Below are 13320 nucleotides of genomic sequence, written 5' to 3'. Positions count from 1 at the left end.
CGTTAACTGCCTTCTCTCCTCTCGGTTTGTCTCATCCTCCTCCAAGTGCATTCATCCAAAAGCCTGTACGCTCAGAGGACAAAGGGAAAAAGGCAACATTAAAGGATCCCTGCGCAGGAAGTGAAAACATTACGGCTTCATGCCTCTCATTCAGCCCAGGCACTCTGTCTTCAGTCTCATTTAAGCTTTTTCTGGGAAAGAGATCCAGCCAATAAAGTCTTAGCAGTTGTGTCATTAATACATAAGTACAGGAGCATGTTCTGTTATAGATAACAGAACATGTTATCCCCACCCCCCTCTTTGCAGACATGGTGCATTTTACATGGACAAGATGGAGAAACCTTCTCCATCCCGATGATGGAAGTCAAGGAGTGAAGACAGAACTCCGTTTATTGAACTGGAGCAGATTTTCAGTTTCAGAAAAACTCTCCTTCGATCCGTCTATGCGTGTGTGTGTGTGTGTGTGTGTGTGGGCAAGGACTCTTTATATTTCCTGTTATATTATATAACAGGAAATAATATTAGCTACCATAACTATGCAGATGACACACAGCTCTACATTGCGATGTCACCAGGTGACTCAGAGCCCATCCAATCACTGAACAGATGCTTAGAACAGATAAATGTGTGGATGTGCCAAAACTTTCTCCAGTTGAACAGAAACAAAACTGAAGTTATTATTTTTGGACCTAAAGAGGAACGATCTAGAGTCAATGCACAGCTTCAGTTATTACAACTGAAAACCAGCGATCAGGCCCGAAACCTGGGAGTAGTGATGGACTCTGACCTGAACCTCCAGAGCCACATAAAGACAGTTACAAAGTCGGCCTTCTATCACCTGAAGAACATTTCCAGGATTAAAGGACTAATGTCTCAGCCAGATCTAGAGAAACTCATGCATGCGTTCATCTTCAGTCGTATTGATTATTGCAACAGCGTCTTCACAGGTCTGTCCAACAAATCAATCAAACAGCTGCAGCTGATCCAGAACGCTGCTGCTCGCGTTCTCACTAAAACCAGGAAGATAGAGCACATAACACCAGTTTTAAAGTCCCTACACTGGCTCCCTGTAGCTCAAAGAATAGACTTTAAAATACTGTTGTTAGTTTATAAATCACTGAACGGCTTAGCAACACAATACATTAAAGATCTGCTTTTATTGTATCAACCTTCCAGACCCCTCAGGTCTTCCGGTTCTGGTACTGCTCTGCATCCCCAGAACCAGAACCAAACGAGGAGAAGCAGCTTTCAGCATCTATGCACCACAAATTTGGAACAAACTTCCAGAAAACTGTAAAACAGCTGAAACACTGACTTCTTTTAAATCTCAACTAAAAACCCACCTGTTTAGAATTGTATTTGAAATGTAATCAATTACAAATTTATTGATGGAACTTGACTTAATGCTGTGTTTTGATTATTGATTCTATGTTGCTTTGTGTTTCTGTGTTTGTAATGATGTAAAGCACTTTGAAATGTCTTGCTGCTGAAATGTGCTATACAAATAAAATTTGATTGATTGATTGATTGGAGCGACTTTGTGTTTTCGTAAACTAAAAAAGGGGATTATATTCTATTGTGCCTAGTAGTAGCAATGAAAGTGAAACATGGTCTGGGCTTGGAATAGGCCATTCTAACACGTGAATGTGCATTGATCTGAACCAGGAGTGACATTCCTGCCGTTGCTTACACTAATAAAGATTTGTCAAGATCCACCAATGCTATTCAAGAAGTTTCTAAAGCTTAGCAAGTGTATAAATGACTACAATATGACATTTGTTTGTTTCACTCTGAAACTTATGAATCATAATTTGATGTCTATTATTTGGCTTTACAGAAAAAGCATATAAAACATGTCTGTACTTCTTTGAAGAGTTTGTCAACCGTTATGCAAAAGAGGGACAAAATACATTACAAAGCTGCCAGTTAACTTTAAAAAAAAGGCAGGCTACGGTGGAAACATGATGCAGATAAGGCACAAGATCTTTTTTTTTTTACTTTTATATGTTTAAAAACTGCTTGACTGCATATCGACTTTGACCTAATTAAGAGCCACATGCGGCCCTAGAGCCCCAGGTTACACAACCCTGATCTAAACCGTTTCACCGTTTCTTTTTCTCCAGGGTCATTATCGTGTTGGAAGGATTCACCAGGATCCTGACTTGTCTTCTGCAGCCCCTAGGTTTTCTTTGTTTTTTTTACAGGATTGCCCTTGTATTGTTTTTACATTTTGGTGACATCTAACGAGAGCATCTCCCCCCCCACCTGCCTTCTGGGGAAAAAAAAAAAAACTTAAACAGGACTTGCTATTCACAAATAAAATCCCAATAAAATTGGCTACGGTGCGACAAAAAAAAAGTGTGAAGTTGTTTTGTCTCGTTTGCCAGACACACTGATGAGGAGAACTATCAAAAAAAAAAGAAAAAGAAAAAGAAAGATTTGCTTGAGCAATATGGGGCAAAGTGTTTTATGAAATCAGTGCCGGTGCCGAGCTGAATGCGCTGGCATGGATTTAATGGGGGCTGATAAGAGCACTGAATCACTTTTGCAGTTAAAGTACTTGATAAACTTGGCTTTTGCCAATTCCTTTGAGTCATCTGCTGGTGAGGTTAAATAAATCAAGCTCAAATAATGAGGTAATCCAACGCGTCACATTCGGAGTAATAATTTGAAATGATAAATGTGGCCGTTTAATTCTCAGATAGTGCTTCCTGAAGAAAAAAGGGGGGGGGGGAAACAGGCCCTACATCAAGTTGTACACATATAAAACCAAAATGAGATCAGGCCGTAGAAAGCCCTCTAAATCTAAAGTGGATCTTCATGACACACGTTTTTCCACTCCTACAGTTCTCCTTTTGACTAAAGCTGCTCGGCAATCACACTCCCAGCCTCACCCTGAGAATTTCCCCTCGAAAACTGCGAGACGTTTACGCGTGAAACACAGCCTGACACACAAGCGCCGACTGGCTCAGTCAGCCCAAAGTTCACGAAGGCAACCTTGTCTTCGGTGACGGATGTTTCGTGTACAAGCAGACAGAGGGCATGTTGCGTGTCTGAGCAGAGCCTTGACATCAGCCTGTCCGGCCCCGCAGGCATCGTAAGACAGCCGGCAGATTCGGCTTGCAGACGTGAATTTAATGTGCTTGAGAATGCGTGGCCACATGTGAATGTCGATCTGCTCGTTCTACGCCAGCCCGCCGCAAAGCTGCATCTTTTCGGATCCCGACGGTGTAGAGCGGCCACGAGTGGCTCCTGGATTTATTTGAATTTGCTCCGGCCTTCGGCTACAGCAGAGAGTTTCCGACAGCTGTTAAAAGTGAAAAGAGCAGCGATGGAAAGATAATAGCAAACAAAACTGCATATTAATGTTTCGTCACGCTGCAGACTTTAAACAACACAGTGGCTCGCGCACGTATTTATATTCCCTCGACTCTCTTTTTCTGTTTTGTCGTGTAGCAACAACAAATTTCGGTTTATTCCCCCTGGTGTTTAATGGGATATCTCATCTCAAAGCAGCAGACAGTTGTGAAGGGCAACGACAGCAATACATAATTTGCAGCATTTACAAATGGAATATGTAAACCATTGTGAATATTTATATTTGCCTCCTCCTCTATACAACTTTGTGGAACCACCTTTCACTCCAATTACATAATTTCGGGGTGTATCTTTCTGCCAGATGCGGACATTGAAAGATTGGAAATTTTAGTCTGTTTTTGTTGTTGTTTTGCTAAAAAGAAAAAAAAAACTAAAGCAAAGTCAGATTGAATGTAGGGGGTCTGTACAAGTCTTGACATTAAATGTGAATTAAAATAGTGTCTAGATTTGGCTATGAAACTCTGTTAAAGTAAAGTTTGTCACTCTTATATGTCAAAACGTGTAAAACTTCAAGAAGAGGAGCTTCCTGCTTTCCTTTTATGGTGCAGTCATAATATTGTGCTGTAGTTTAAAGATGACAGAGTTGACAGTGCATGCCTTTTATTCCATCTGCAGGAAGCCTCAGCGAGGAAGGCGCAGAAGGAAAATAAAGTCAAGGCCAACGATTCGCCGCGGAACTAAGAAGCTTTATGTCTGACAGCATTCTTGAAGGTGTGGGAGCAAGCTGTGAACGTTGCGGCCAGTGTGAAGCCTCAGCGCGGCGCTTGTGGAGGTTTCATGCGGCCCTGAGTCCTACTGCTAAACTGCAAACAGACAGCTTGGAGGGATGTGAAGAGACAAGAGTTTAGTGGAGGGTTTTCTTTTTTTCTTTTTCTTTTTTTTTTTCAGAGCATGTGGCTCTGAAGTCTGTCCTTTTAAGCCCGGTGAGATTTTCAGACTGGGATCGGATCCAGCAGAGACTTCAAAATCCATCTTTTCTCTTTGGTTTCTAATTAGCGGTGAACAGATGACGCATCCTGAAGAGACAGACGGGAAGAGGGCATGTAGCTGTGTACAACAAAGCCTCTGGCGGCTGATATCAACCTCGCATGCCACCAAAACGTTCACTCTTTTTTTAATCTTTCTAATACATTTCTTCCAGGTGAAAACTTTTTTTTTTTTTTTTTTTTTTTTTAGCCTTTGCCTCAGAGGCCAGATTTCAGGTGATCTGAGGTAAACTTATAATAAGCCCTCGTTTCGTGACACGTAGCCAAGAGATCAGATCTGACAGGGCAAGGCATTGGCTGGCACCGAGGCTGCAGATCTGCAAGCTAAGCTCTGGATTGGAAGCCTTCCAAAGCATGGAGCAGCTCGCTGAAACCAAGAGCTCCGCTGCTGCATGATGATCGCAGGCGTGTGACTGTGAGAAATGGCACGCTTCCCTTTTCACCAGCCCACCTGCTGCTGTGACACACTTTAACCCAAGCCTTCGCTCTCCTCCCACAAGGCGCAGCTCCGGCAGGAAAAGGTGTTATACTTTATACAAGAGAGAGAGAGAGAGAAAGAGAGGAAAATACTGAAACTTTCTTACAGTCGGATGTTGGTGGAGTTTTCCCCCTGCTGACCCAACATACCTTGCACTCTGCAGAGCTCCCTGAGGGAGAGGAAATGCAACCTCGTCTAAGGCGTGAGCTGTCAGCTCGAGCTGTTCCAGCATATGAATCGCGCACTATAGCAAAGGACGTGTTCTTGCAGCCCTGCTTCTAGGCAGGTGAACTGAGCTTGCCATATGGCTTAGAGGGAAGCTTATTAGGCTCAGAGCAGAAAACACATTACCCACAGCGGGCCGAGGCCTCTGAGGGATGATTTCCATTCAGAAAGCCTTTAATTCTGGCAATTGTGTGTTGTGTAAAGGTGTAACGAGTGGGGATGATGGAAAAGCTTTCTACTTACTTGTTTGTTTTTGCATAATGTCAAGGGGGGGAGGGGGACATTGAACTGATTTCTCTTAATTGAAGATTGAGAGTACAAACTACGTGAGCTAGTGTACCTTTTCCTTTTCTTTAACAGACTTCGGGACTCCTAATTTACACATAACGCACTTATTGTCTTGTTTTTTGTTTCTTTTTAGATATATATGCAAAAAATATTTTTGCAAATTCAATTAAACTAATTGAATTCCAACATGGGACACGGATGCTAGCAGCGCAATAAGTCGAGTTGTGAAATATTCCACTGTCGAATGTCAGTTGTGTTATAACCACGATGAAGGGATTTTAATTGACAGCAACAAGTGTAAGGCCATCGATAATGAGAGTGTGTGTTCGGTGGATGCTGCGCAAATGTCTGCAACTTTCTGCAGACCTACAAACTTCAGGTGACCTTCAGATTAGACCAAGAACAGTGCTGGGAGCTTCCTGGAAAGGGTTTTTATGGTCAAGTAACTTCATTAAAGCCCTACATCACTAAGTACAATGCAGAGTATTGTGCATAGAGGTGTAAAGCGCCTCTTTGGCTACCCAAACCCAATCTTTTTGCCCATACGTGACCAAAATCCCAAATTTTTTATGGCAGTCTGAATGGCCCAATTCCAATCTTTTGACTGCCCCATCAAAAAAAATTGGATTTGTGCAACTTCCATATTTTGTACTAAATTATTCGGATAAATATCTGATTGTTTTCATAGTGTCTGCAGTCTGAACTCATCTTTACGCCATTGACTTGCGTCATAATTCTGCACCAAAAGAAGTCAAAATTGTTTAATTATTCTGTAATAGCTTCCAGATCATGTGACCAAATTTTTTGTTACTATGCTGGACTAATGGGATCCACCAATTTTTGTTAATCTGAAATCATTTTATTTTTTCTGTTTAAATTTCATAGGGAAATAATTGATCACTTATATAGCTTTCAATGTGGCTAAATTACAATGCTGAACTAATGAGATGCCTTCATTTCTATGACATCAATTTGTAAGCTACTGGTTTTTGGGGGCCGTTTTGTTTAACTTTTGTTAAACAAAACGGCCAACAACTATATTCTGGAGCCTCTTATCTGTAACAACACCTGGCATGTCAAGCCATCGCTGCCTGGAGTAAATCTCAGTGAGAATGTCTGTCAATATCCAACTTAAAATTAACTTCACCACAGGAGTAAACCACTATGAAAGTAAAACCAGACATTTGGAGCGAGGAAAACGGATTATCCAATCAAAATTGTTCTACTCCACCCAATTCCTCTGTTCGCAGCCAGGACCTTCCCAATGCTAAGGGTGGGCCAACATCAAGTTAAACCCCATAGATTACAAACAGGATCTCCTTACAACTTCATATGATAAATGGCTGCTTTATCAAGTCAGAGGACTCCAAAGCTCTTCAGATTCCTACATTCAGGAATGTACATAATGATGATGGGAAGATGTTGTACTGACAGAAGCCAGGCTGCAATGCAACTGAGACCAATGGACGACCCCCTGCAGGCAAAGTGGGGGAAGTGTCTCATTCAAGGACACAGAAAGGCCAATACTTTTAACAATACGATGTCCTGTACATCTGGTGGCATCACCTAAAGCGGAATTATGTTGTATCTTGCGAGGCCATGTCATTTTACCTCAGTAAAACACATTTAGGCAGTTAGTGAGGAGGACCAGGGAGACTAGAATGACTACATGTCAATATCAAAGGTCATCAGCCACCATTTTGAGCAGAGACACTAAAAAAAAAGCAAAACATGCAATCTGTTTGACGTGAGACAGTAATTAGATTTTTACATCCCAACGATGTTTCCTGCATAGCTTCTGTATCGGTCACTACTTCTGCTGTGAAAGATTGCCAGACAGCCGGGCTTATGATGAGCCCAATCCCGCCAGGTAGCTCCACCATGCCTGCGCATGCCTAAGTCAACACAAAAGCCTGCGAGTCAGAAAGTGAGAGGCTGTTCTGCTTAGCTAAAGTGATGTTAGTTCAGACTGTATTCAGTGCCACAAATCATCCCATCTGCTGAAGGTGATACAAGTGAAATCCAGTATTTTCTCGTTTTGCGATCATTGTCCTCATCGCCATTCGGTCCAGCTCGGCCCTTCATCATCACGTAAGGGGTCATGAGATTCTAACTCTTGATCAGGTAGGAAAGGTGGAACCCCTTTCACCTCAAATGCAACAATAAGGCATCAGAATACAGGACGGAATCGGTCAAGTCATTTGTCTGCCATTTTGTTCACTAATGCCAGCATTGTGATTTCATTGACCCAGTAACACCCAAACCAGAATTATCTGGGCTTTTTCAAGATACTTTTTAGAAGGGTAGTATTTTGTGAAAATCTTGCAATAAAAATCAATTCTTCATCACCGTATATTTGTTCTCAGTGTGCATTTCCTAATGAAATAAACACACCACCCCATTGTGTCTCTGTTACAAGTTATGGTAATTATTGTTGTCTTTTTTTTTTTTTACAGCTTGTTGAATAATGATCATTGTTGCTCTAGTCAAGCCTTGTTTCAAACTCTGTATGCTGAAGCTCTGCAACGCCTTACCAAGAATGCGTAAACACTGACCCCTAGAGGTTTACAGTAGAAACTGCTCCTCAAATGAACCTAATGGGTTTATGTCACTCTTGTGGTTCTTTAAATGCCACAGTAAAGCCTGTTTAATAATGTTTATCTCACACTGCATGAGTTTAAATTTGTGTAGCAAAGCACAAGTCGAGAGATGCCTCTGAGAGGACGTGTATCCCTTATTTACATCAGCAGTTGACGTGAAGAGCTCTCTGCTGGAGCATCAAATTAAATCTCCCTAATTCTTGATCCCTGAGATCATTTCAACTGTTCAACTATGCATACCAAAGAAATGTTTGTTTTGTAATATGCTTCACTGGCTGAATTACACAAACGTTGCAGCTTTTAATCGATTTGCTGTATTTAACTTTGACAGTTAAAAACAGCAGTCAAAGCTACACTTCTTCCATTCGATTCTTAATGTTATTTTACTATGGATAGCTGGCCAAGAACTCCAAGTAGGTGTTAATTCACAATACTATGACAAGCATGGATGGACGGATGGACGGACGGATGGACGGACGCATAGACATCCGCTCACCCATCCATTTTGCATCTGATTAAGTGCAGGTGCAAAATGGAACCAAGCAAGGAACAAAATGACAACATGTAGGTCTGATATGGGTAAAAATAAATAAATAAATTGTGAATTGTGGGGGCTTGACACACTTTTTTCAACAGTTAAAAAATTGGCAGTAATCTGTTGGTTGATTGTTTTGATATGTGACAAAAAGAGATGTAATTAATACACTATGGCGTGTAGTAGTGAGTGTTGTTTTCACATCTTATGTGCTGAGAATGTGACCATATTGTTTGTGAAATTAGCCACTATAAAAAGTTTACATAGGACTGAGGCACATGCTGCCAAGGTTAAGATGTCGTTGAAATTAGCGTTGGTAAGTTAGCTGAGTTTCTTGCCAGCCAGCAAAGGCATAAAGAAGCTGAAGTACGCCAGTCAGTACCTCAAGCCAGAACCAGGAAGAAAATTATTTATGAAAGGGAAGTAATACATTAGACAAGAATGGAAGTTCCTGTCTATGCCATGTATATTTTCAAGATGTGACCACAAAGGAAGCATCACACTATCAGAGGGAGGGGAAACCCCCCCCTGATACATTCAGTTGAGAGATTGGCTCTGCTAATGTCACATCATCACACTTTGCACAGTTGTAACTATTTTCCCCACAACAAAAGAGAAAAAATGAGACCTGGGAGACTTCCTATAAAGATATAATTATCCCTCTCCTCTTGCTCTCCCAGAGTCACTCTTGTTGCCTAGTAACCACCGAGGGTAAAAAAAAAAAAAAAAAGAAAAACTCTGCACAGCCCTGTTCTGCAGCTTGGTACAGTGTCTGCAAATCATCATCACCACCATCATCATCTCACTGCATTTCATGGCTACTGATAAACAGGAGCTGCAGCAGGAGCTGCAGCAGGGCATGTTTTCAAGCCTGATGTGTCTCTGTTGGTGTATTAGCTGTGGACTAGCGGAGCAGCAGGGCGCATGTAGCGAGGCAGGATGATGCAACAAGGATGAGGCCGACATGTTCACGCTAAGGAAGGTGCCAGGAGGCAGCAGACTGACAGAGAACAAGAAGCTCCAGCTAAACCCTGACTAAACGCGAAGCCTTGTGTAGAATGCAGCTTCAACAGACGTATAGAAAGACAAACAGGAAAGGATTTCAAACACAGATGAAGTGTAGAACATTTATTTGGGAGTGGGAATTATATATTTTCCAGCCACATAGTGCAACTTTGTAGCATAATCAAGGAAATATATTGAGTTCAGTTGTTATAACAAATACTGTGTATATCAAATATGACTTTTTAAGAAAATGACTTTGTAATTTAACGCCTTGAAATTGGGCCTCTGTCTCTTTAAGAAACTCCTGCTCTTTCTGAAAGTCCGCCTTCAGGAAGTCCTCACAACATCTCTATTAACCCTCTGACAACGTTTTTACCAGCGTTGCACTGAGGAGTGGCTCGGATAATGAGCTCGGCAGATGCACAGTTTCACCAGGTGTTTGCTAATTACTGCTGGCTAGTCTGAAGGAGCTGAGTGGGAGAGTCAACAGGGAGCTGCATTTGCTGCGCTTTGAGGACAAAGCATTGTTAGAAATCTGAAAGAGAATGACGGTGGATCGCAATTTATGTTCAAATAGCCTCCAGTAAAAGCAAAACAGCTCAGTGATTTACTTAAAGGATCAAATCTATGGCATGATCAGCAATGAAAGGAAAAATCTGTAAAACATTAACAGGGTTTATGCATATGTTTAACAGCAATGCCAGAATGCGCAAATCTACTGTACATGAGAGTACAGAAGAAAATCTTAGGGAAAATAACACAAACAAATGACCTGAACTTTTGTTCTGAATGTGTAAGTATATTATTTTAATTGTTGTTGGTGCTTTTGGTTGCTTCTCTTTCTAATGCGCTTCTTGCCTTTTTTTTTTCAGCTTCTAAAAAAGATTGAGCGGTAATCTCTGTGAGATACCCAAGTATTGTTTTATAAAGTAGTCCCGCTTAAACGCCTCCCTTCGGTGTTCCTTTGTCCTCATGATGTTTGTTCACTAATGTTCAAATCTCTGAGGCCTTCAGAGAACATCTGTGTTTATGTTGAGATAAAATGATCCAGTGGTGAGCTGTATTTACTGAACAGGTGGCTGCTGAAGGCAGCTGGTTGCACCAGCTTTCATAGACATACACAGTTGTGACCATGTATTCTGATATATATTCTTTTCTCTCCTAATATTATTACACTAGTGCAATCTTTTTCCAGTAGGTGGCAGGGCAAACACAGAATTGCAATGTAATACTTGAAATGTCAAATAAATTTTAATCTAAGACAATAATATATTTCAGTAAATTATTGTACCATATATTAAGAAAAGTAAAATAAAAGGTACGATTATAAACATTTTTGCAGCCTTTGGGTTGCAAACCTAGCTACGTAGACTCATCCATATATCTTATATATTTTACATGCCCAGTTTAGTTAACATTTTATTGAACGTGAACTGAAACACGGTCACTGAGAGGTGTGTGAAATATAAACCTGTTCTGGTGTGGATTCAGTGCGGGAGGGCATCCCCCAGAGTTCAGAGTTCACCAGCTCGCCTCTCAAAATGGCGGAGCCAGCACGGGAGTGGAGCGATGAGCAGCTCAAAAGTGATGACTTGCCTAAAAAAGACCTAATAAAGTTCCTCCAGGACAATGCGGCCCACTCGGTAGGGTTTCCACTTCAGCGTTGCCTCGGTTTCAGTCAGAATAGCGTCTTTGTAATTCCTCACATTGTTCTGCAAGCATGCTGCAGAGTTAGCATAGGGGGAGAGCAGCATGAGAAACACGTTATCGTCCAAAAACACGCCACCAAGTAACGCAAAGTGTCCTGATGTTCTCCCCTGTGGTGCGTGTTGTCTTTCAGTTCCTCAATGAGCACAAACTGCTGGGAAATATTAAAAATGTGGCCAAAACCGCAAAGAAAGAGCAGCTGGTCATTGCTTACAACCAGCTCTTCCAGAGCAAAGTAAGTGGTGGAAACTGAACTTTTTCATGTTGCTAATCCTGCATCCTCAGCTGGCTGCGTTAAAGGTTTTACTGTGTGTGTGTGTGTGTGCAGAGGTTTAAAGGCACGGACCCAGTGGAGGACGTAACCGAGCAGGTTAAAGCCGTGAAGGTTGAAGAGAAGCCCAAAGAAGTCAAAGCAGAAGTTGTGGACGAGGTGCTCAACTCGTGGTTTATAAGAATGCATTTTCTTTTAAATGCCTCCTACCTGGTTTGAAGCATCTTTAAGACGCCACTGCTTGTTTCAGGGTCCACCAAAATATACCAAAGCGGTGCTGAAGAAAGGGGACAAGACCAACTTCCCAAAGAAGGGCGACACTGTGAGCTGCTGGTACACTGGCAGCCTGGAAGACGGGACAGTCTTTGACACAAATATTCCCGCAGGTATGACTGCATCCACACGTAGAAGCTGACTGAAAAGCCCCCCTGTAGGGCTTTAAAATCACCAATGTGCAATAAAAGATTTTAAACCTACACTTTCGTCTGTCTGCAGCTGCAAAGAAGAAGAAGCAAACCAAGCCTCTGAGTTTTAAAGTGGGCATGGGCAAAGTCATCAGAGGGGTATGTCATTGTTACCTTTTGTATTTGCAGTTCCAAAGGGTTAAATTTACTCGTCATGTTGTCAGATACATTCATTTTGGCAACCAAGAAAAAAAAACTAAACACCTGCTCCAAAAGTCCAACTGAACAAGCCAGTGAATGAGACAATTATCTGTACAGCCTCAGTGACGTTGAAGAATGTCTGGAGGAGTCGAGGTTGAGGCTTTCAGATCTAGGAAGTGTGAAGCACGGTGGTGGCACCATCATGCCGAGGGAGCATTTTGCTGCCAGCGGTACTGGTGCTTTGCAGAAATTGGGAGGGTAACAAAAAATAATCACTCCCACCATTTTTCATTTTTATTTTGACTTTACCTCAGAACAGTTAGATGGTAGAAAGTGGGACAAAAAGAAAAAAAATACCAGTGATCCCACACATCAGAACTGGTTTTGTAATGAGTAAAGCTTAAGGATCAGTTCTGATCTGGTCAAATTTGGCTTCTTTGCAACTGGGAAATTTGTATTTATCCAGATAATAGTGGAAGTGTACTTATACATTTTAGCCTGCATGCATATCTGTGATCTCGGGTCGTTTTGGAGAATACGGACAGTTAGATGTGATTATTTCTGTTCTCACCCCAGTGGGACGAGGCCCTTCTGACAATGAGCAAGGGCGAGACGGCTCGGCTGGAGATCGAACCCGAATGGGCTTATGGAAAAAAGGGCGTTCCAGATTCCAAGTATCCTTTTCTCTTCATCTGGAAGGTGACGTGGTATTCAGGTTTTGACAGGAGAGGCTTTGTGTCGACACATTTGGGCATGAGGTTGAACTGTTGGTGATATGCAAATATTTCCTTAATTCCTGTTCCATCAGAATTCCACCTAATGCAAAGCTGATTTTTGAAGTGGAGTTGGTGTCCGTGGATTGAATATCTCCCAACATGCACGCAATGTCTGTTTCTTTCTCCTCCTCCCCCCCCGTAAAGATTTTAAGTTTACACCGTCTTTGGACTGCATTTGTCAGTTTACTTTAAGAACAAATAGTTACTGGCAGTTTCAAATACCGAATGGAAAATTTATGATTTTTCAATGTTTATTTTAAGAGGAGGAACGAGTTGTTCTTTGTTTTTTTTGCATGTACATTATGAATAATAAACCCGTTTCAATGAACTCTGTGGTTTTTATTTCAGAGGTTGCCGAATTGTTTTCAGGTTAAAAAGGACTAACTGAGTAGTTCTGCAAAGTGTGATGCAACTTGCATCAACTGGTCTGAGTTTGAAGATGCAAACCCCATCTTTGAAAAGTAAG

At 41.6% G+C, this 13320-nt stretch overlaps 1 protein-coding gene across 1 annotated transcript; it reads left to right on the top strand.

Moving 5' to 3' along the window:
* The first annotated feature begins 11003 nt into the window (after positions 1-11003).
* Positions 11004-13182, top strand: fkbp3 (FKBP prolyl isomerase 3). The gene is made up of 7 exons (XM_032585026.1): positions 11004-11138; positions 11336-11437; positions 11531-11632; positions 11724-11859; positions 11969-12036; positions 12655-12752; positions 12887-13182. The coding sequence occupies exons 1-7, from the start codon at positions 11037-11039 to the stop codon at positions 12939-12941; spliced, it is 663 nt and encodes a 220-aa protein (XP_032440917.1). The 5' UTR covers positions 11004-11036; the 3' UTR covers positions 12942-13182.
* Positions 13183-13320: the final 138 nt, after the last annotated feature.

The sequence above is a fragment of the Xiphophorus hellerii genome, chromosome 15 (genome assembly GCF_003331165.1).
Source record: "Xiphophorus hellerii strain 12219 chromosome 15, Xiphophorus_hellerii-4.1, whole genome shotgun sequence".
NCBI classification, from domain to species: Eukaryota; Metazoa; Chordata; class Actinopteri; order Cyprinodontiformes; family Poeciliidae; genus Xiphophorus; species Xiphophorus hellerii.
This window is presented reverse-complemented; position numbering and strand designations above follow the sequence as displayed.

Excerpts from the sequence above, each read along its gene's own strand:
- fkbp3 (XM_032585026.1), top strand. The coding sequence starts at position 11,037 with ATGGCGGAGCCAGCACGGGAGTGGAGCGATGAGCAGCTCAAAAGTGAT. Across the intron at positions 12,037-12,654 it reads TGGGCAAAGTCATCAGAGGG|TGGGACGAGGCCCTTCTGAC; the intron begins GTATGTCATTGT and ends TTCTCACCCCAG. Across the intron at positions 12,753-12,886 it reads AAGGGCGTTCCAGATTCCAA|AATTCCACCTAATGCAAAGC; the intron begins GTATCCTTTTCT and ends CTGTTCCATCAG.